A 23401-nucleotide genomic window follows, 5' to 3' on the forward strand; every position below is an offset into this window, starting at 1 on the left:
TGTTGCACTCCCACATCATAGGAATTGGGAAGCGGCTGAATGAAGAAGAGACGAGAGACACTTATCAACAGAGATCCTTTCCTGCTACCAGACCCAGACATACTAATCAGCTTCCTGGAGGAGTCTAACAAAACACTGAGAACTCCTAAAGCACTAACACTTACAAATCTTCATAAGCATGTGATTTTAATAGTGAAAACCCACTATTAAAATCAGCCAAGTACTTATGTGATCGTTGACCACAGGATCAGTCCAGATTTGTCATAAAAACTGTTTAATCTTTTTGAACTTCACATAGGAATCAGCAGGAAGGTCCTATTGATAGCTTGATGGTGGCACAGATATTAAAACAAAACCAAGAAAGAAAGAAAGAAAGAAAGAAAGAAAGAAAGAAAGAAAGAAAGAAAGAGAGAAAGAAAGAAAGAAAGAAAGAAACTCACTCTTCTGAAGAGCAACAGAATGTGTAGGAATCAGGAGGCTTTTATTATGATATTCTCCAGACACAAGTTCATTTTTCACATATAATTATTATATACAAGTAAAATAGATGACAAATCAAATTGAGAGATGATGAATGAGCATGTCTATGTTGTCTCACAGCTTTGCTCATTACCACTTCATAAAAGCTTTACCATAAAGTGTTGCACCTTCAAACTATAGCAGGCCTACCAAAGTTAGGAAGAGGACAGAAATGGAAGATGTCACATCTTGCTTGAATGATTCCTAACTAACCAGAAAATTTATTCCTCTCAATTAGCATAGAGATTTTTAAATCTTCAGCATGGTGAACAGAATCAAAGTACAGTTCTTTTAAAAATTATGGGATAATGCAAAAAAAATATATTTTGGTTAATAAATTTAATTCAGCATGAAATTCTAAGGACTTCAATAGGGGCAAGGTCTAACTCATTGCCTTCTGAGCATTCAATTTATATAAAGCTTTAGAAATTCAGGACACAATTTTTGCCATTGTTTTTGTACTGCCAAGACATACCCCTATCTTTTCTTACATTCATTCTCCTGAAAATGGATTCATGTCATTTTCTGCTCTTGTTTCAAATTAAGATTAAGAAGAATCATCAGCAAATTTTAATATCTATTGTAGACAGTGAAAAATTATTAACTTTTGATATGCTTATTGTATAAACAAGGACATTAACTCTGAAACTGTCAAAGATTTTATCTGCTACCCATTACTCAACATCTTCCTCAGGTTACTGTAGCTGTAAACATTTTCATTACATTTTTAAATTGTGATCATCTTGTTCTGATGCTTTAAAAGGATTGTTTCATGGAAACAAATCATGTGGAAAGAGAACTCTGAGGAGAAAAAGGCCATAAAAAAGGGGAGAGAAAAAAAGATGAGTAAGAAGTCAGCTTGGACAAATGGGCTTTTTTAGTTGTCTTTCATTAAGTATAATTTTTTTATCAAAAATGCAGTATTACAGCTTTTAGATATATTCTTTGCAGTAAGCATATACATGCATCCAATTGCTTCTATCTCATAAGAATCAAAAGGATTTATATAACATAATTGTGCAGCACATGGGCTTCGCAATCCGGTAGTCAATTTCTCCGATTTTAGGAAAACCCAAAAGACTGAAAGAGTAAAAGCAAGAGACCACCTTTGTGTCTCACGCAATGGGCAAGTTCACGGATGCTAAAATTTTCAGCATTGGAGGATGTCACTCCATCTCCAGTTGAGGATGTCGCTCAGTACATCCTGTCCCATTCCTCAGTAGGCAGGATTGGGGTGTTTTGACAGAACAGTGTCTGCAATCTTGTACTATAAATTTGGAGAAAAAAGGAATAACTTAATTCCTAAAATATCAGTCTACGGGGTTTCATACTAATGTATAGTCATCAAACAATCCAAACCCAGAAAAGAAATATTGCATTATTTTTTCTATATTACTGAGAGTATAGCTGTAACTGTAACTCAAACTTTCAAATTAAAAATCTCTTTTTTCAATGAAAAATTTCTTTCCTCAGGCATAAAAATCCTAATTCACCTAGGGCACGTGATGAAAATATAATGGGCCTTTGATAGCTTCCACAAATTGAAGTTTGAAGGTCTTCCATCTCCAGTATCACATTGAAAGTAAAGTACTCACTTTCCCTGGTAAATATTTTAAATAGGAATAATTCTGCTGTCCAGATGAGCAGAGAACATTGATTACTTCTGTGCTTAAGTTGATTTATCTTCATTCAGATAGAAAAATAAGGGCATTCAGAGTGACAATGGTTGATGGCTTCAGCATTCACCTTGGTAAAAATTCTCCAGAGTCACTTACCCAGATGACTGTCACGGATTGCTTTAGTCCCAAAGATAGCATCTGTCCACAGGCTTTATTTGGTGTTTTGTTCAGGTCAATTTGTGGGTTTTATTCATGCTATTGACCAGTTCTCTGTATATGGAGTCTACCCTTCTCCAGTCCTTATATTAGAATGATGTCTCTAAAACACACTATGTTGTGACACGCCAAGACACATAAAAGACATATGCAATTTTTGCTAGCTGTGCAAACCAGTAGGTTGTTGTTTCATCCCAGGTAGCTAGTAAAAATTCAGTCTGTCTTACAGCCACTTTCTTATCAGCTATTGAGCAAAAGCTCTGTTTATAAGCCTTTTATTGCCAATTAGTTGTCAATACTTCTTGCCTTCATTCTTGTTCAAGATGAACATTTGTTACAGTCCAGCCTCTGATTTTTTTTTTTTTTTTTTTTTCAATTTCAGCTTCACTTGTTTGTCATTAGGCCAGTGTTTCCTTCTACATGTGTTTAAGTGTTTAAGGCCAGGTTGGATGAGGCTTTGGGTAACCTAGTCTAGTGAAGGGTGTCCCTGCCCATGGCAGGGGGGTTGGAACTAGATGATCTTTGAGGTCCCTTCTATCCCAAACCATTCTATAATTCTATGATTCTATGATTCATTTCCCATGAGATTTATTTATAAAAGCTTGCCATATTTTCCATCATTTCATTGACTAATATATATTTATTCTGCTTTTTGTTGACCTTTTTTTGGCAGAAGTAAAGGCTGACAAAACAATGAGAAGAATATGGTATGTTAAGGAGCCTGTGGAGGAAGTAGGTAAAGCTAAGGATTCACTTTCTGAGCAAATATTCTCGGCACTAAGCTAAGCACTAGACAGTAAGCTGCTTGTGGAAGATGTTGATTCCTGTATTTCCATGACTACACCAGATTTTTACACAAAGATGGCCTCGTAGAAAATGCACATATACTATAAAAAGTTCTACCCTCCCTAAGGAGGAATCATTTTTATAGTTTGGTCAGTGTCCTGGTTCCAGCTTTGACCAGAAAGGGTTGATGGCCCTCTCTTCCTTCTCGTCATGACTTAACACATGATGAAACAATGTTATCTTATTCTTTAAATATATCATTTTAATATTTGTAGTATAAAAATTAAGGGAAACCAAAACAGTAAATGAAAAATGTACCACATCATCATTTTCATCTGCAGATACTAAAAACCCCTAGAGAAATACTTGAAAATCTTACCAGGTTTAAAATTAATATATCTATTTCCTCTCACACTCATGCAACAGAGCCACTTTGCATAGGCATATAAGCATAAACATTCATCTATGAAAGTTTAGACATATTGTGCATATGTGTGCACTTGTACACATCTTCATTTTTGATATTTGTAAGCAGGCATTTGTATACAACACCACTTTGAAAATGAGCAGCTACATGATAATTTTCCCAATAATTTCAACAGTACCAAGTTAAAGCTCCTAAGGAAGATTCATAATCTAAATTACACAGAGAAGTTTCACTTCGTAATAGACTCTTCCAAGATAACAAAAATGAAATTGAGTTCAACGTGTGAACAGAGGTCCAGGCTGCTCTTCACTTCTTTGGTAACTATCAGGAAAAGGAAGCTGCAAAAGAAGAAAAGTCAGTGACGGTTATTAGTCAACACTGATTGACAGGGACCTGCTGACCTAACCAGATGAAGTAGACACCAACAAAATCTTTATATTTTTGCAATAGGAAATAGTTTAACTTTAGAGGTCTGGCAAGAATATAAAAATATGAAGAAAAAGGATTTGGTATTTGACCAGAGCAAGGTCATTGTCAGTAAAGTAGCCCAGGTCAAAATAGTTGTTAAAAGGCAGTTATCATGGCTAAAAGAGTGGAGGGAAGCACTACTACTAAGAAATGACAGAAAGATGCTGGAATAGCACTTGAACAGATGATGAAAGCAACAATCAGTACTAAGGAAAATGGAAAGAAATAGCTACTCTGTACAGCCAAATGAGGACACGGGTACGTTATCATGAGATCAAATAGCAGGAGAATGACAGCTGGCAAAAATCATTACTAAGATATGTCCCCAAAGTGAACAGACTTCTGAAAACTACCTGATAGGACAGAAAATGAAATGTTTACTTATGAATAGATAGAGTGTCTTGTCTTTCATTTTGAGTTCAACCACTGAGGACTGTAATTTATTCTGTGCTTAAAGCAGGAAGGCTTACTTCGACAACATGTATAACCCAGGAACCCATCTACCACCAGAAAGAGTTAACTGACAGGCTGTGTATAAGCTACTTCTCTTTTCAAGTCTGCAGATATCTAGCAGAAAAATACAATATTTATTATTCCTCATGACCAGGATGGGGCAGTTGAGTAAGGGAGGAGAAGCAGTTGTGGAAAGAGTGACACTATATCTTATGGGAGTTTGAGAGAGTTAACTGAGTAAAGGGAGCCTAAGGTTTGATCAGCTGCTCCTAAGAAATTATGCTTTTGATTTAGAAGTAATTGGCTCAAGAACAGAATGTGTAACAAGGAAGATGACTTTAAAGATCCTAAAGTTTGAGGTGATGACAGCAGGAATACAGACAAATGATAAATGTAGAGGAGGATCACTGCACACATTCCTGAAGAGAAAATATTCTGAAAATATAGAGGTCATGGGAGAAGCCCTCTGATTTGTCATCATTTCTGAGCTAATACTGCTATTATCTGTTTCAGGACTAGTGAACAAATTTCTTGTACTGCTAGTACAAGAAGTACTAGTAGTAAAAGTTATATGGAAGACATTCTGGCAAAATTTAACTTTGTAATGCTGATTTGCTGTGTGAATGCACTCATGGAAGTGTGGATCATCTCTTTACACTTTTACAAGTATTTACTTGCCTGCATCTGGTAGCTAGCTTCCAATTATTCATAACCTCATTACTGTCTAACAAAGCCATCCCTAGATGTGCAGACACACTTCAGTGATAACTGGTTACACACAACAGAGTTTTGAGGCCAGCTATTTTGGTTTATCATCATGTCAAATGTTGGGGCCTGCCTTCCTTCCAGCCGAGAAAATGAACCATTTTTCCTCTGGCTGTATCCTATCTGAGTAACGATATTATGTTTAAACTATAAAGAAAGAAATGGAAGATGAAGGGAACTAATTTAAATTTAAAAGTTCTTTTCTGTGGCATTCCAGATATTGCATCTACTTTACTGCAGACCTAGCATTTCAGTTGCCCCAGCCCAAGCTTTTTATATGTCACTAATCTCTGTGCATAAGCTTATGATTATGCATAAACCCTGAAGGAAAGTGCAATGCTTTATGAAGCCCAAACACGCCCCCAGCATCAAAGGTAAATAAGAGTTGTGTTAAGTCTAGATCACATATCCTTTTCTTATATGCATTAACTATATCCCAAAAGAGAAAAAATACCTTTACCCATTTTCCTGGGATTTTCAAGCATTCAGAGTTCCACCTCTGAGCAGTTGTTATAAACAAGCAGCTAGAAGTCCAAAAGCCCTAGGTAAACAGCCCTCACACAGAGCATCTGTAAATAATGTGCCTAGTAAGTCTGCTCTTGCCAGAATACATCAGACTGACTGTCACATGTGCCTGAACCTGTCAGACTTGTGTATATACTGCAGCATCCAAAAATATTTGTTTACAAAATCTTAGAAAAAAATGTGAGAGACATTCTGATATGTCAAAATAACCAATGTTTTGACATGTCAAATATCAATGTCACTTTTAAACGGCCAGTTTTTAAAATGGTATAAATTAGTGAGCGTCCATTTAAACTGATATCTTCTGGTTAGGCCTGGATTCCTCTCACTTAACTGTAGTTATATGAAAACTGGTCATCTAGTCTGGGTTAGCTGCTCTATATAAAGCACCTGTGGTTAGGCAGCTTCAGCAGGCGTTCTACATTTTCTGGCATATGTCTTCTGGTAGAACGAATTTTTCTCTGTCTCTCCACCGATTTTTGGGAGGCCTGGAGAAATAAGTTTAGACTAAATACCTATTTTTAATACGATAATCTAATCAAGGATCAGATTGTATGTTGGATAGAGTATACACACTTGCTGGATGGTATGTAGCATGCAAACCTATTCACTCTCATGCATTTACTTATTAGTCAAAAACACAGTAGTCAAAACCAGCTATTTGTTATTAGTGAAGGGACTTAAAAATGCATTTACTTGCTTAGAACACTGTTGCTGTGACCTATGCCTTAAATCTCTTCTCATCTGACCTTTACAACCACCTTTGACATTCTCATAGCTGTAGCAGTAGATACATTTTGACTGCTGGAAAGAATAAGTATCTCACATCACAATATATCTACATTTTCAGAAATAAGTGAGCACCTTAGAGTGTTTATTGAGATAACAACTTGTTTAGAAACAAAAATAATTGTTAGTATTTTAAACATTTCTTTTTTTCCAAAATATGTTTTAAAGGTACTGAAGTTTGTCTTTGCTCAATAGCTGTTTCCTGTACTTCATTTTGCTGTTTCAGAAATTTGCATTTCCTTGGTTGGAAATTCTATTCCTGTTCCAGGAATTTGTAGCCCTTGTGTGCTTGTTTTTGTTGTTGTTGATTTTGGGGGGGGGGGGGGTGTGTGTGTGCGCTTGCTTGCTTGCTTGTTTGTTTTTTGGTTTTCCTTTTTTTTCACCCTTATTTGAACAGATCGGTGTGATGCTGAGAAAAAAAATTAAAACTGAACTTTAATCTTCATGTGTACTACCTTCTATAAGTGTATGATTTAGTAACTTCTAGTTGATACCCCACTTTTCATTAGGGACAGCAATCTCAAAATAAATACAGCAATTCATGATTTCTGTACTTTAAGGTATTGTGTGACAGATCTAGGTATAATAGGGGAAAAAAATGTATCTTTGAACACACAGACAACATGGATTCTATTTAATTTTGTTTACTTCAATTATTTCCCAGTGAGCATGGTATCAATCACTTCATTTAAAGGCTGTGAAATGTCCCAGATGGGTTTTTGTTGGGGGGAATGAAGGGGGAGAAATCGGCAGTACGCACCAGATCAAACAGTTAGTTTTACTGTCTTGTCAGTACCAATAGCAGTGAAGATCAATGGATGACGTGAGCCACTGAATCAAAAGACCAAGGACTAGCATGTGTTATAAAAAAGACTGTAAACTCACAGTAAACTGTTTTAGAAGGAAGCAGTATGCAGTGAAGTACAAAAAAAGGCAACTGTTTCATACCTTTCATTCCCTATAGCTGGCTCATGGGTGTTTATATAATCACTCTGAATTGTTCTGACTGCTGAGACAGTCTGAAAATATATTATTTCTCATTTGGGATGTCAGTTATAAGTAAATGTATACACACACACAGAGAGATATATATATATATTTGCAAGTATTTTCTTTCAACTACAGCATAGCATGAGTAGTATGCAACAGCAACTAGCATGACCAGACTGCTGATCCTCTATCTGTCATAGAATGTATGAAAATTGAACTGGTCGTAAGGACATGATCTTGGGCAGATTTTTTTCAAATCCCATAAAACTCTAGAACCTACGTTTGTAGGTGCTGGTTGCATACCATTTAACTACAGACATCTATTGGAGCAACATGAGCCTATAGATACATTGAGGGCAAGATGTGGCTCTTCAGAGTGCCTTCCAGCCCTGCTCCCTGCAGTGACATCTGATGTATCACAGAATCTTAGAGTCAGAGAATGACTGAGGTTGGAAAGTACATCTGGAGGTCATCTAATCCAAACTACTGCTCAGAGCAGGGACAACTATAGCAGGCTGCTCAGGATGGTGTCCAGTCAGGTTTTTGATATCTCTGCGGACAAAGACTCCTTGGGCAACCTGTTCCAGCGTTCAAACACTGATTTGTGCCCATTACCTGTTGTCCTGAATCACTCTGTAGCACTGAGAAGACTATGTCCCTGTCTTCTTTACTCATATCAGGTATTTATACACATCGATAAGGTCCCCTAGACCCTTCTTTCCTTCGGGCTAAACATTCCCAGCTCTCTCAGCATCTATTTGTGTAAGAGATGCTCCAGTCTCTTCATTTTTGCAGTCCTTAGTTGGACTTTCTTCAGTAAGTCCATGTCTCTCTTGTAGTGCAGAACCCAGAACTGGTCCCATCACCCCAGAAGTTTTTCAGTAGTCCTGAGTAGAGATGAAAGATTGCCTTCCCCAAACTGCTGGTGATGCTATTCCTAATGCAGTCCAGCCCTGAACCATTCTCTAATGGACACTGGGATTTTGCAGTCAGCGTATCATCAGAGAGTGTCCCTCTGGTGATGCCAGGGAACAGGAAGTGTTCCAGAGTTCCCCAACTGAGACATGCAGTGCGTCACCCTCCAAAAGTCTCAACTTTGTCTAAGGAGAGAATGTCTGTCCTAAACTTAGGTTAATTGAATTGCAGCTAAACAATGCTTTGAAATAGATTGTGTCAATAGTTCTCTGATCCATTGCAGACAGGTCATGTTAGAAAAATTAAAATCACACATGTAAAATATTTCTAATAAATTAATTTCTATTATTTCTGAAGGAATAATGCTGTTGTAATAAAGCTGTATCCAGTGTATTCCTTTCAATGCTTTTGTATCCTTTTTAGAAACACACTTTGAAGCAATTAAGTGTGAATATTTATGATTTATGCCACCTGCATAATTTCAAATTCTGAGTTGAATATGCATGGCAATTTTTAAGGAAAAAAAAAAAAAAAGTAAAAAGAAGGTGGTACAGTACCACCTGACTTAAATTTCACTATTTTGTAAAGAACAGCTCAATTTACATAATGATTCTTAGTGATGAGAGAGAATTTACTTAAAATGTTTAGATCACATCAAAAGTACATTATTTGGATTGGGTTTGGTTTGCTTGGTACAGAAATACACAGAAATGTCCACTTGTGCAGGATTCAAAGGCAGAAAATCTATGTTTATATTAGCTAGACCTCACACCTAAAGGTATTAGGTTACAAAGCAATTTAGTCCAAAGGTTTAGACTGCTTGCTTCAAAGTTATGATCTTAAATACTATGTGTGAGTCAGAAGGATGAGATTTAGAGGTAGAATTCACCCACCTGTAACCAAAAGTTCAAATTGTACTCCTGCAGTGCAAGGAAAGTAAGGCATAACTGCTGCTGAAGCTGACATTTTGACAGATACAGCAACAGAAAGTTTCGTATTTCCATTAGGTCTTAAATTACACTTTCAGTAATGAAAGCAATGTGTCAGCACTTTTAAATGTTCACAAAGATATGCACCATTAATGCTTTCCCTAACACAATTGCTTCAAAAACTTTTCAAATCTTACACACACACCCTCACAGGAATACAAGCCTCTTGCCTTCAAAACATTTTGAGCAGTGTTAACTAATAAACAACCCCCAAATAAGTCTAAGTAGTAAGCCTTTTTGAGGATATGACAGTGATGTTTTCTTCTCTGTTGAAGGTGGCAACAATGTTCCTACATTTTTGGGGAATTAAATTTTTCTTTGAAAAACTGTGAAATTGTATATACAGCTACCCCAAGTTTCTGAGATAATTACACACAAAGTAACTATTGATGTTGTTTCACATAAGTTTCTGTTCCTCATTATGCTACAACTAAAATAAGCTATACTTCCTAATGTTAGGCTAAAATAAGCTTCCGAGACCAACTCTCTATGATGAAATGAAATCAAACACAAATAAACTTTTAATAGGGTTTACTTCTGCTTCTATAACAACATGGCATGCAAGAATCATGGAAATGATAATAAAATAAGAAAAAGAGAAAAATCTCCACAATGTTTTAAAAATCTTCTTCTAAACTCAACAGGAAACTAAAGACAAGGGGAAAAAAATCACTATGTTCATAAGTTCATGAATTCTTAAATTTAAATAAGATTATAGTTTATAAATATTCCACATCAATTCTTTCATTTAAGCATAGATGGATATTTGCTCAAGTATCAGCTATGTATAAAATAAAGGAAGAAGTGTGATGGAGAGGAAGCTATTACAGACACTGGACAGCAAAGTCCTTTCAACTAAAGATCCAGTTCTGCAAAAAGAAACTATAGTTCAAATAACTGGTCCCATTTAAAAATCTGAAGCTTGGTTCTTCTTTGCCTTCTATTTCAGGAAAGCATATATTTTGCACAAAACAGGTGCAAATATTTGATTGAGGATGCTGTGCATTTTATATGTGCTTAGACAAGTACAATGAATTTTAGCTGTTGGTTAATGGTGGTGAGGGCTGTCAATGCCACCTGAAATCTGCAAAGGTGCATATTTCCATGCTAGTAGATTTTGACAAAATGTATGGGATACAACAACTCTATTATTTTGCCTACATAATAATTTTTAACAATTACTTCAAAATCCAATTAGGGCCTTGACAATGTCTCTATAAGAAAAAGTATTTACCGGGTTTAAAAAATGAGTTCTGGCCTCTTAGTCTTAGTGGACAAGTCTCAAAACCAGAGTAAAGTTACATTGTGAGGACACAAAAAGTAGGTGGGACTAACCTTATAGGAAAGCATTGCTAGTTAAGCATAGTAATTTTAAAATCTGTTCTGGATGAGTTCTGCCTAAATCTACTTTTATTTCTCATGACAAGTTTCTACCATATTTTCAAAATGACACTTCAAAATGTAAAATTTTTTGAGTTCCAAACTATTACTTTCATAGACAGATCAATAAGTTTTTTGAAGATGAAAAACAGCTTGTGGGTCATTCTTGTGACATTGGCATATAAATCTTATGAATAGGGAAAGGGGAAAAAAAATATCTCTCTTTAGTCATAAACTGCACAGAAGGCCTGTCAGCAGTAAATCAAGTTGATATTTTTACATTGCAAGGCATGTCTCAAAATGCGACATAAAATTAAATGAATGTGTATTACAGAGAAAAATAGGAAGGATTAACTTTAAATAAATATAGTCAAAAAGTCCTCAAAATGAATTGCTTGAAGTGCCTGGGAAGCTGACAGTATAATAGTCATGGAGGCTTTTTTGTGTCTTGTCAGAGATGCCAGGCTTGGCTTAGGATGTCAGCTAGGTGCAAAGCTGTTGCTAGTAACAGCAAATAATCTGTTTGATGGAAAAGCTTAACACAAAGTAAACTGTCTTGTGAGAACAAAAACTTTGCATTCTTTCAAAAACTTAGTATTCTTAAAAGTGTAAGAAAGATCTATATGGCTTAGCCACTTCAACTTAATTAAAAAACAGAAAGGTGTAAGTATATATTAAGTATTTTACAGTAAACCCTTTCTTTTTAAAACTTCCCCAAAACAGAGTGAAGATTTATTCCTTGTTACTGAAAGAAAGAATAAATCTGAAGGTGAAATATTTCTGCTCCCAAATTTAGTAACTTTATATACAGTCTATATAACAAAGCAGAGAGCACATGAAGAACTGAAAGAACAAGAAATTGAAACTTATGGAGTGTGAGTAAAAATAATTAAAAATAAAGAGACCGTAAAGAGAGCCATGCTCTAAAGATTTCCACAATTGAAAGGATTTTCTATAGTGTCTGTGGTGATTAGTATATGTTCCAAAATTTGTACAGTACATACAGTGACTCCTCTCCTTCATCAACTGCAGTATTTAATGAAAATGTTGTTCTGTGCAATACCAGTTTGTTAGTGTAGGTAGTTATGCAAAACCTGAAAGCAAACGCAGCAGGTATGCTAAGTATTAGACATTGGGTTTGTGTTGATTAATGGTTCAGTTTAACATGACCTTTAAAATCATCTTTGCTTGTGAAAATAAAAATAGTACTTGCAAGAGATCTGTGAGAAATGAAGCAACAGATTCAACAGACTACCACTTAATGCACCTGGAAAAAAAAAAAAAAAAAAAGCAGCACTGTAGCCAAAGACCTGAAATTTTTTTGAACAAGGAATATTTTTTTTAAAGTCTTACTAGTTTTGAATGAACCTAGTTGACAAGTGGGCTTGTGTTAGCACTAAATTTGCTTAGTATTTTTGAAAGGAATTCTTAAGACACTGCTATAAATCTGTCTTTTCCCCTCTTTGACCCACATTTGAATTTTCTTATCTGATTTCCAGCTATACAGGTACAGTCCCTGCTACAACAGCTTGTCCTCAGGACCACAGAGTGCTTTTTGGTACTGTTTTATTTATTAGCATGGGTGAAGCCTTTTGGTTTTACTTTCAGTAACTATCTGGAACATATCACACATGAGGAGAGGGTAGGAGAACTTTAAGAGCCTTAAAAGAAGTCTAAAGGTAGAACTCTCTGTTATCTAAAATCAGCTAATGGAAGGGTGTAGAGAAGACAGAACCAGATTCTCCTCACAGTGGTGGGATGAGAGATGACAGACATAAGTTGGAATATTGGAAATTCTGACCCAGTGTGAGAACCAGCATAACACTGGAACCAGTTTTCCAGAGAGGCCGTGAAATCTCCATTCTTGCAGCTATTCAAAACCCAACTGGATGGAGCCCTGAGCATGCTCTAACTGTCGCTTTAAGCTGGAGGTGGGATTGGATGGCCTCTGGAGTCTTCTCCAACCTACCTGGGTCTGCATTCTGTGGATTTAATGTACATACATCAGCAGGGTTGGAGATATTATCCTCCATACATCCTGTATGGATAGGGACATATTTTCACTGGTTTCACTTGAAAGTAGAACTTAATTAATTTTAAATTATATCCTCTTCAGGAAAGGCTTGAATCTTTATCAAATTATGCTCGTTTCTTAAGTCTTGCATAAGCCTTTTCCAACATATAGAGTATGAGGAACAGCAGTATGACAGAAATTTCCTGAAAAGAAATGAAACCAAAACATGACTGGAGGAAAAGTAAGCAGCAAGACTATGAGGAAGCAAATTTTCTTTGTATGCAATGTTGCATACAATTTTGTATACAATTTCTCATCTCATTTCTGGCATTAGGAATAAGCTTTTAAAAGTTGCAATTAAGATACTCAGAAAAGGGATTCCAGAAGGAACAAATGGGACAATAAGCTATTTACTATAGACTACTTGATGGACCTCCTCCAAGGATAACTTAAGATTAATAATTTTTTTAGGGCAAATAGAAGTTGTCATTAAATGCAATTTATTAAAAACAAAAATATTGATAAAAGTAGCAAAAATTTATCTGCTTTGTAATGGATAGTTTTCACAACTGTAAAAAAATTGCTTTACTTCCTTATCACCAGCATATGTTTTCCAGCTAGTATGTGAGTTCACAAGAAGAAGGAACAATGGATTTTTTCTCTAAAGAAAATACAAAGTAAATGTGTGTGTGTGTGTGTGTGTGCATGTTTGTGTGTGAGGGAGAGAGAGCAAGAGGTAACGAGTGCATACACATAAACGCTTTCTTTAAATGAAAGTTAATAAATGAATGTGACTTGAGCAGCTTATTGATACGAAAAAAAAAATACAGTAGAGACGATGAACCTTAAGCAAATCTGACTGAGAAGACACAGTACCGAGCTACTTGGGAAATGAAAGGCTGTCATTTTCTCATCATCCTTTAGACTTCAGAGAAAGTAGAAATAGGAAAGACAAAGCTTAAGGCAATAATAGCAAACTGGAGAGCGAGTTACAGGGGAAGGGGGGGGGGGGGGGGGGAAAAAAAAAGAAAAAAGAAAAAAAGAAGGGGATCAAGGAGGAGTCTAATACTCAGAAAACAAACAAAAGCCAAATATCATGCACCAGAAAAGGATAGTGGTTGTGGGGAGAAGGGGAAGTGAACTCTTATTTATTCATTTCATTTTCTCACCAATGTCAAGATGAGCAGCATAAACCTGTTTTGAGGGTTCCAAGCTATTTCTCAAAGGAATTCAGGAGCTCCTGGAATTTCTTCATCCAGACCTTCCAAACCAATGGGTTCCTGAAGAATCTTGTTGTCCTCACACCACTTGGTTCACTCCTCCACCTTGGCTTCCGTATGACTCTATCAATAAAGACTGTCAGGACTGACAGTTGACCTCTTGCCAGCTCTCCTGGGTATTGTTCCACTTCCAGAGGGGTCTAAACAAGGCCTCCTCCTTCTGTCCCTTCATAAGCCTTTTTAGTTTTATGATCAGTGGCTCACAACCCAACCTGTCTCTGCATAGCTCCTCAGGTCAACCCCTTCTTCTGACCAAGATGTCTTCTTCAGATGTCTCTGTGAAAGAAGCGTATATTAGACAAAACACATTAATCCTTGTTAATGTATTTTCTTTGTTATTGCAAGCCACTTTGTATGAGCAGGGATCCAGCATCTTAATGTTACCTCAAGTGCACCTGGGAAAGAGGTGAATATCTGAAGGGTAAGTGGAGGGAGCTCTACCTCAGGTTGCCATACTACTGCCATGATGTTGCCTGTGAATAATTCAGCCAGGTCTGCTGTCTGTGAATTACCCACACTGGTGTGCTCACATATGGATTGCTGCTGTAGAAGTATATCTACGTGGGGTGTATCCTGAAGTCCGTAACTACTGTGTCCCAGTAAAACTGCTATGTCCTGTGGAAATCCTGAGATAAATAATAGAAAATTCGTCCTCCATGCACACCTCTTCTGATTCACATTTCCTTGCTTCCTTCCCTGAACCTATTTTTCCTACCTAATGACCTAGATCAACACCCAGCTTCTTCCAGCATGTCAGATGGAGCATTCTTCTTCATCAGCCAGCTAAACCACATCTAGATTGAGCCTAGGGGACAATGACAGGGACCCTTCCCAACAGAGTATTAGATATGTCTAGCTTTTTTAGGAAGGTGGGAAGTTTAACCGTATGGATACAAGATGCAAGTTATATTATACTGCTTTTCCTTCAGGCTAGATTCCTGAACTGTTTAACTTAGTTATGTGGATTGTAGGGATAGTCAAGATGTACAGATGGAAAGTGCTACTAAAGGACTTCGGCAGCACTGTGCTGAGTCCAAGACTGTCTCCCCACTGCCCCCACAGCCTCTACTAAGATATCACATATATCGATACACAGACTTACTACATCTCCCTTCAACACTCCCTTAAGAGTGCCTCAGCCATGTTTGGATTTTGGATTTATGTAGAGCTGTATTAAAATGAGCAGCTTCTCACCTATCTTATACCTAAGCTTGGTTAGCTTTCTAAAATGCGTGCATGATCTTCTGCTAAATATTTCAAAAAACTTTAGTCTGTTGGACACATTCTGCCCATACTTATTACACACTGAAATGAGAAAGTTCCTCATCAAATGTGCAGCATCTATTCTATTTTAATCACAGTTCCTGAATAAGATGGTTATTAGCCTTTATAACAGGTTTATACTACAGCTCCTTTTGATGAGCGTTCTTGATGAACAATTCAGCATTTAAAGCCTCTCAAGTTTGTAAGACTGTATTTATACTAGAAAATATAGCAGTGACAGAGCATGTTGCTGAGCACTGGAGTTTGTTTATTTATGCTGTAAAACAGTAAGAATGGTCTCCAGCATGCTTTGGCCTAGGTCAACTAGTACTCTCCCAAATGTTTCACAGGTATAAGCTAGTGATCCTTTCCAGTTGTTAGAGTTAATATGGTCACGTTGTTTTGGAATCCAGAAGAGATTTGTAGTGCAGATGTGGGCTGATCTGCGATAACTGCCCTCAATGCCAGGGTGTTTAATTTGCTGATATTAACATAACTCAGTAGAGTGAAGTGGCAGATGCATTATTTAGATTCTTGGAATGAGGCTTCTAAAAGCCAGATTAAGTACCTTGTATTTTATATATCCCAGGTTGAGCTAACTTTTCTTTTGTTCATTCTTTCTTTCTTTTTATTCAGAGAGCTGAAACATGAAAGAACTACTAGATCTGTAACGTAGAACTAACCTCTATCTTACATGAAAACATCCAGGGTTAAGTTGATGGAATGAGGAGATAGCAAACACATAATTGCTTCTGGTAAATTAATTCACAGGTTTATTTTCTCCGCTCATAAATGTGTGTGCCTGATTTTCCCTTTTAATTTGTCTGGTTACAATTTCAAGTCTACTAAGGTTTCTGTCACACCTTTTTTCGTTACGTGAGAGGGCAGTTTAGTAATCCCATGAATGTAGTATAGTACACTGTAATCAGGTTTCACTCTCTATCTGCTTTTTGATTAAACAGACTTAAATTTCTTGCTGAAGGTATTTCTTCCAGACCTTAAATCATATTTATATGTTGTTGTACACCCTCTCAAATTTTTTCTGACATCCTATTTCTGAAATGAACTGCAGAAATATATGCAGAATCTAATACAACTTCATATGCAGTGAGACTAAAAATCACTTCTATATTCCTGTTCAGTATTCCTGATTTATATCCAGTGATTCAATACCTCATATTTTGGTGCAACATCACAGCTAACAGGCTTGTAAATCCTTTTTCAGAGATACTACTTTTTAGGATCTAATATCCATTTTATAAAGACGGCCTCAATGTCCTTATTTCTTATTTTCAACTGCTCTTGAGGGTACGTTAAAAACACTTTGTTTAAATAGACTTAACTTACCAACCAGACCAAATTGTTCCACGTGAGTTTTTTCATTATCATTTAGCATCCCACAATCAGTTGTATTATCTACATTTTTTCAACAAGTGTTATCCTTATTTACACGTCACTGTTGAGCATTACCAGGACTCGCAGCAGACCAATGGACTTTTTCCAGAGTCACCTTTTTCAGTGATAATTCCCTATTGTCAGCTTGAGCGCTATTTCTTAATCAACTTCCTGTGTAATTACTGATGTTCTCTATTTCTATTTGTTAATTATTGTGTGCTACTAAATCAGTTGTCTCTTTTTTAATTGAATACATAAATAGTTATATTATCAATCAGGCTTTCAAGAATTAAATGAGATTTGGGTGACAAGAATCATTCTCTCCAAAATCTGTAAATCTGTTGAAAAGATTTTAACTTTATCATGTCATTTTATTTTCTGTTAGAAGGATCTCAATCAGATTTCTTTTTTTACCTCAAATTTTAATATGAGGGTAAACAGTAAGTTCTTTGGCTTGTGGGGTTTGTGCTTTTTTGGGTTGTTTGTTTGTGGTTTTCTTTTTTAATTTTTGGCACAATAATAGCACTTTCCCAGGGTTATGGCATTCCCTTTATTTTCCAAGACAGACTCAAAATTGTTTAATGGTCAAGAGCTACTCAGATAACTTCTTCAGAATCAGCAGGTAGAAGTTCAGTGTTGTTTCTGATTTTTTACAATGTTTATGTCTATCAGCTGTTGCTTAAATCCTTCCTATTTACAAATAGTCTGGCTAGTACTATGTAATCTCTAAGTGAAATAACTATCTAACATTGCCTCTTTCCAATTACAAAATCCAAGGTGAAAAATTCTGAAAGTATAAAATACTTACGTTATTCGTTTGCTTACTCTATCTCCATTCACTGCACTTAATAAGTATTTCTTTATTCAAATATCTTTAATTCCTCACATTCTTTTAAAAATTCCCTAATCATCCCAAGAACCAGCAGCTACGGATCTTTTTTTCTGATATCTTTAGTTTTCTTTAACAAACTTCTGTCTATAATCTTATTTTTACTGTTACCTATGTCCATCTTTTCAGAAGATACTTATATTTTTCCAATTTTGAATTACTTAGAATGTACTTCTAAAGTTATTTACAATATCATTTCATTGCTAAGCCAGTCTAGTGTCTGAACTGTTGATTTAAGGGGTCCTTAAGAGGTTTTACACTTTAGAAAATATTAAATTATTCTTAAAGAAATTTGATTCAGACAGTTTTTGTTTGTTTGCATTTCTGTCTAATCTTTTCATTTGAGCAAATGTTACTTGTGTTCTTTCACCATACCAGTAAAATAATTTTGGCATACCTTGATATGAAAAGGTCTTTAGTTTCTATTTGACATTCATTTCCTGAGTTCAAAATTTATATCCTCAAAACACTCCTCCAGCTGCTGTTTGATCTTCAACGAAATTCAAGTATCAGTGTTTCCTCCCAGGAAGACCACCAGGCACATAAGTTTCTTCTTTGTGGCACGTTACCTAGACCATGCTTAAAAGGATTGTCAAACTAGGAATGCTCCCTATGTATTTTGTCTGTAAGGCATGACCCAAAAGGAATTCTTGGATATTTTTACCAGGTCAAATACTCCACTGCAAGGAGAAAGAGGTAATGATAGTTTCCCAGCACCTGCTTTCAACACGTGAGTACTTGTAGCAATCTTCTTTATGATTAACAACCTGGTGTTTCTCCTTAGGCTAAAATCCTAGAATCCAAAATTGCCTAGAATCCGAAATTAAATATACCATGTTACAGTTTTCAATAGATCATAAGGGGAAATAATTTTCAAAAGCTGACATTGCAGTTTGGCAATAGTGAAAAAACACTAGTTCACTTGTTTAGTGTATGTTAGACTACTGTTTGTGACAAGAGGTAAAAATCATGACTCCCCATCAGAAAATGCGTTGATATCTGCATTGACAGTGTTAACGATTATAGCTTATAGCTTAGTGTCAGAAGGAAAGTCAGATCATTCTGAGAGATGAGAACTTTTAACAATTGTCTGTAAGATACCATATTACCAGAAGGACAGACTGTGAAGATGAAAAAGGAAGCAAAGAGATATACATATCTTATTTTTTTCTAAAAGTGAATCACAGTCATATACTACCACTGATTCCCAAAAGAATAATGGGTAGAATATTCTTGAAGTCTTACTCATTATTTCTTAAGCTGTCAACACATAAATCAAACACATAAAACTTTTACATGAATAGAGAGTAACATAATTTAAAAAAAAATGTTTAGAATTTCAGGTCTTGATCCTGAAAACACTAATACATGTAACTATGTATGTAAGCATTTTCATTTCAGTAGAAGTGTGTACATGTAAGTGACTGCAAAACCAGCTCTCAGATGTTAGAATTGGAAATACCTCTGGCGCCATGTGATCCATCCACAGGTAGGATATAATCTTACGGAAGAATAAACAGGTTATTTTTTATAAAACAACTGAATTATATGGGAACCTAAGCCCCATTTTAAAATCTGAATGATATGTGTAAAATAACAGGAGGTAGATTCCATCTCACTAAACAGTACCTGATTTTTTTTGCCAAGTTACATAATGCTTGGGAACTTAAAATTACAAGATTAAGATTCTGCTGAACAATCTAATGTAATGAAAAATCAATATCCGAGATTTAAAAGCATGAAAGTAAATAGAAGGGGAAAAGTTGATAAGAATAGGTCACACAAAAGCTGAAAATCTAAAATTAAATATTTAATTAGAACTCTGATTTTGCTTTCAAGGTAGGTGGCATTGCACAGGCTATATTACAATCTTTTATAGTATTTATTTTTTTGCCAAAGAGAATACTGTTTATTTTTACCAGGCCACTTTAATATTAATACATGTGTAATAGGACCAGAACTGAAAATCTGCTAAAGATGGTAAATTTTACATTATTGGGAAAATTACAATTTTTTGTATTGTAAAAACATTTATTTTTAACAATTTACCTACATTAATCAAAAAAGTACAGCATATTTAATAATTTTACAAATTTTTCATAAAAAATATATCTCTGTACAAAAAGTTCTTTTGCACCTACTTCATGACACAGCAGCATGTAGTGAAATGGCAGAATGAAATACTGGGAATGAAAATTAGATTGACTTGATCATAATGCCGGCGTTCTTCCCCAACCCCCCCACCCTCACCCTCCCAACTTTTTTTTTTTTTTTTTTAATAACAGCTTTTCTTTGTTTACAAAATATTTTACACAAGAAAAAAAATTATTGCAGCTAGCCTGGAGAAAGGCAAGATGTGTGATACAAGCAGCAGTTTTTAACAGCTTTGAAGCACATAACCTGTTTTTTTAAAAAAAATATATAGCATGTATTATTAGCCCATCATAATGATCTGGTCAACACTGGGGGAAAAGTCTTCTGCATATATCTCAGAAAGCAGATTTCCTGGCTGCCATTACCCGGCCACTGCACAACATTTTGAGTCTTATTCTGATGAAGCACCATATATAAGTGCATGCATACACAGCCCTCTGTAAAATAACTTCAGGAGAAAGAGATCCAACCTGAACAGAAGACTCAAACATAGCGGAGAAGGAGAAGCATTTGAAGGATGTGGATAGAGCTGATAAAACTATGAGATTTCCTTTACTTAGGTTCCAGTTTGAAGCTCCTCTTTTATCAATACTCCAAACAAATATCTCAGGATAATTTGTCAGTGTGCTCCAATTTTGAGTGTCCCTGATCAAAGAACACTCACTTGAGATAAACATTCCTTACATAACCTCCCAAAAATGAACCACTGGAGAAAGGATTCACAGGATCTGGGCTCTCTAACAAAAAAGACCAAATAATTTAACTATTCTCTTTTCTGGGACCTTTCCTCCAACACATTCCTCAGTGGTCATAGTGAGAGAAGTCACTGAAGAACACACTGTAAGGGCAGGAGTAGAAAACATCAATAATAGCTACTTAGCTAAAATTTTGCACTTGTTTTCAATACTCCATTTTTTTTCTGCCATTGCCACTACAGAAAGACTTCCAAAGCAGTAGTGTCGATTTTGAACACCTGTCAAAAACTTTAATCACACAACAGCTTCCCTCCCTGGCCCACTGTTCCTACGGAAACTCTTCATTTGCAGAGCGACTTCCTCTACATGGGGGAGGATCAGGACAACAACTGTGATCTGATGCCTTTGTTCTTTCTCAGGAAATGTGAAGGGCTCTGAGATGTGACAGATAAATGAAACACTGCACAAAAACCTCAGAAACAAACAAAAAAGAAAGCCAAAAAATACTAACAAAATGAACAAGGAACTGACTGGAAAGGATTATTTATTAAATTTTCTTCAGAGTTTCTTGCTCATATGAAGAATATAACAGCTGGAGGCCCTACAATACTGTATTATATTGCTGGTATTTTTCATCTAACAGATGTAGAGTTGTTAAGCTGACCAAGGGTTACCTTTGAAATTTACTTTGCGTTCTGCAACATTAGCGGAAAATACTGTTACTAGGCTTACATTACCTTTTTGTTTTGTGTATAACACCCAGACCTACACACATATGGAGTTCAGAAACATTTTTCTACAGTTTTTGATAGCAACTGGACATTAGAACAGTTTGAAATTCAGAAAACTAAAACACAAAAACAACAATAAAAAAAAAAACACCCTGAATTTTAAAGAAAAGCAAAACAACATTCCTGGTTTCTGAGCTCAATGTGTATGACTAAAATCAGATTTTGCTTCATTATTTACTATAATTTCCTGATTTTAAAACTTGATTTAATTAATCTGCCCAATGGCATCTTTTTGTTTGTTTGTTTTCATTCAATAAAACCTCTAATTCTAAGAAAATGTTAATGATTTACTCAACCATTCATATTTACAAATGTCAAACTTTCTCTGTCAAACTGTGTAAGTACAAAAGCAGTAAGCAATGTGTTTAAAAAATCTGAAAAGAAACAGAAAGCAAGGATAGTTGAATATTTCTCTTTGTTCAAAGTAAAAACTGAATGACAGCTTGTTATAGACTATTTGCACTGGGTTTACATATGCTACTGTAATGTGTTTTAGTTCCATGTAACATCAGAAAATGATGTCATATTACAGGAAAAATGGAAAAAAATGCAAAAGGGAAGACTGTATTATGAGCACAGGCTCACAGGCTTTATGAGCTATCTAAAATAAATTACTATTCACATTTGTACATGGCAAGCAGCAATAGCTACTAACCCCCCTGCTGTTAAATAGTATGATACTGACAATGGTGATTGATGACTGATTTCTGAAGAAAACAATACTGGCAATGAAAATTTCTTAGAAATGGGGTCTTGTTCTGACTGAAAGTCTCCAGTGACTTCTAATCATGTTTACAAAGAAATTTAGTCAAAAATTGACAACAGAAATATTGTCCTCTGTCACATGAAATTTTAACTGGTGCTAAGCATGGGGCTCATAATTAAATATTCCAAGTAAATTTATTGTGGAATGTTTTGCTAGGCAAAGAGTGAGTGAATGTCTATATACAATGGACAGTGTGTAGAAACCCTGTATATTTTTACCAGTATCTTAGTCATCCATAACACCCTAGTGCAAAAAAATTGTGCATTAACATTTTGCAATATAACGGCTGATAGGGAAATTGGCAAACTGCCCTATGTATGAGATACACTGTACGTTTCTTTAATTTTAGCAAGATTTCAATGGTAAAGCATTTGCAGGTGTATGCAATCTCAAGGAAGGTTGTCTTCTCCTTCAAGAGAGCTTTACTTCTTCAGAATATTCCTGGGGATAATCTGTGGTGCTATCATTTGTCACAGTACTCAAAGGATTTATCCAAGTGCCCAGAAGAATGCATTGAAAGGCATCCAGCCACATACAAATAATAAAGTCTGAGGCATTAAATATGACAAATTGGCATGACTCGGCAGTCTTCCTTAAAGTGTGCCTTGATTTGATGCAGATGCAGCCAGGCATTTTGATCCAACTTTAAGATGAAAAAATATTCTTTGTCTGATCCCCAGAAGACTGACACATTTTTACCAGAAAATTTAGCTGCATGTAGGCTGACAGAAGATGTTAAAGATTACAGCAGCAAAGCCAAGAGAAGAAGGGAAACTGGTATATGGCACCAAAGGAATTACTGCTTGTCCATCAGAGGTATGGCTATGAATCAGTCATATTGGGCACTGAAGGCTATACCACTGTACAAACTGTGTTCAGAGTCGTATCAAACCTCACAGCCTTTGCCTCTGTGGGTTTTAAGTTTGTATCATACATGGGATTTTCAAATGAAGCTTGTCCATTACTGTTTTCATGTCCAGCGTACCCATTGTACTGTACTTTTGGTCTTGTTCTGGGAAAAAAAAAGACAGGAAATTATCATTAGTAACCCTTAAAAATAAAGATTCTATACTGTTGCAAGTTATATCTATGTTTCTGTCCTATCTACACAAGTTGTACGACTCTGTCTAAAAGTGACAAAAGGAGACCCATAAAGGATGTTGCAGGGACTTAAAAAGATAAATCTGTCTGTCTGGAAGTTATTTTTCATAGCACGAAGAGAAGAAAACAAATTCCTAATGTGCAGTCTGATGTTACAAAGCACAGAGACAATGTGGCATGCCCAATTATGGGCATGCATTTTCCATTATAAA

At 35.8% G+C, this 23401-nt stretch overlaps 1 protein-coding gene and 1 long non-coding RNA gene across 2 annotated transcripts in view; one reads left to right on the top strand and one right to left on the bottom strand.

Annotated features, from left to right (window-relative positions):
• Window positions 1–23401, top strand: part of LOC142600924 (uncharacterized) — a 782912-nt gene that overhangs the window by 405103 nt on the left and 354408 nt on the right. The gene's annotated exons all lie outside the window — the stretch shown is intronic.
• Window positions 19472–23401, bottom strand: part of CSMD1 (CUB and Sushi multiple domains 1) — a 1232729-nt gene continuing 1228799 nt past the window's right edge. The window contains exon 70 of the mRNA XM_075747278.1: window positions 19472–23100. Within this exon, the coding sequence (XP_075603393.1) occupies window positions 22941–23100 (160 nt within the window). The 3' untranslated portion in view covers window positions 19472–22940. The remainder of the gene's footprint in view (window positions 23101–23401) is intronic.

Source organism: Balearica regulorum, chromosome 3 (assembly GCF_011004875.1).
Source record: "Balearica regulorum gibbericeps isolate bBalReg1 chromosome 3, bBalReg1.pri, whole genome shotgun sequence".
Taxonomy (NCBI): domain Eukaryota; kingdom Metazoa; phylum Chordata; class Aves; order Gruiformes; family Gruidae; genus Balearica; species Balearica regulorum.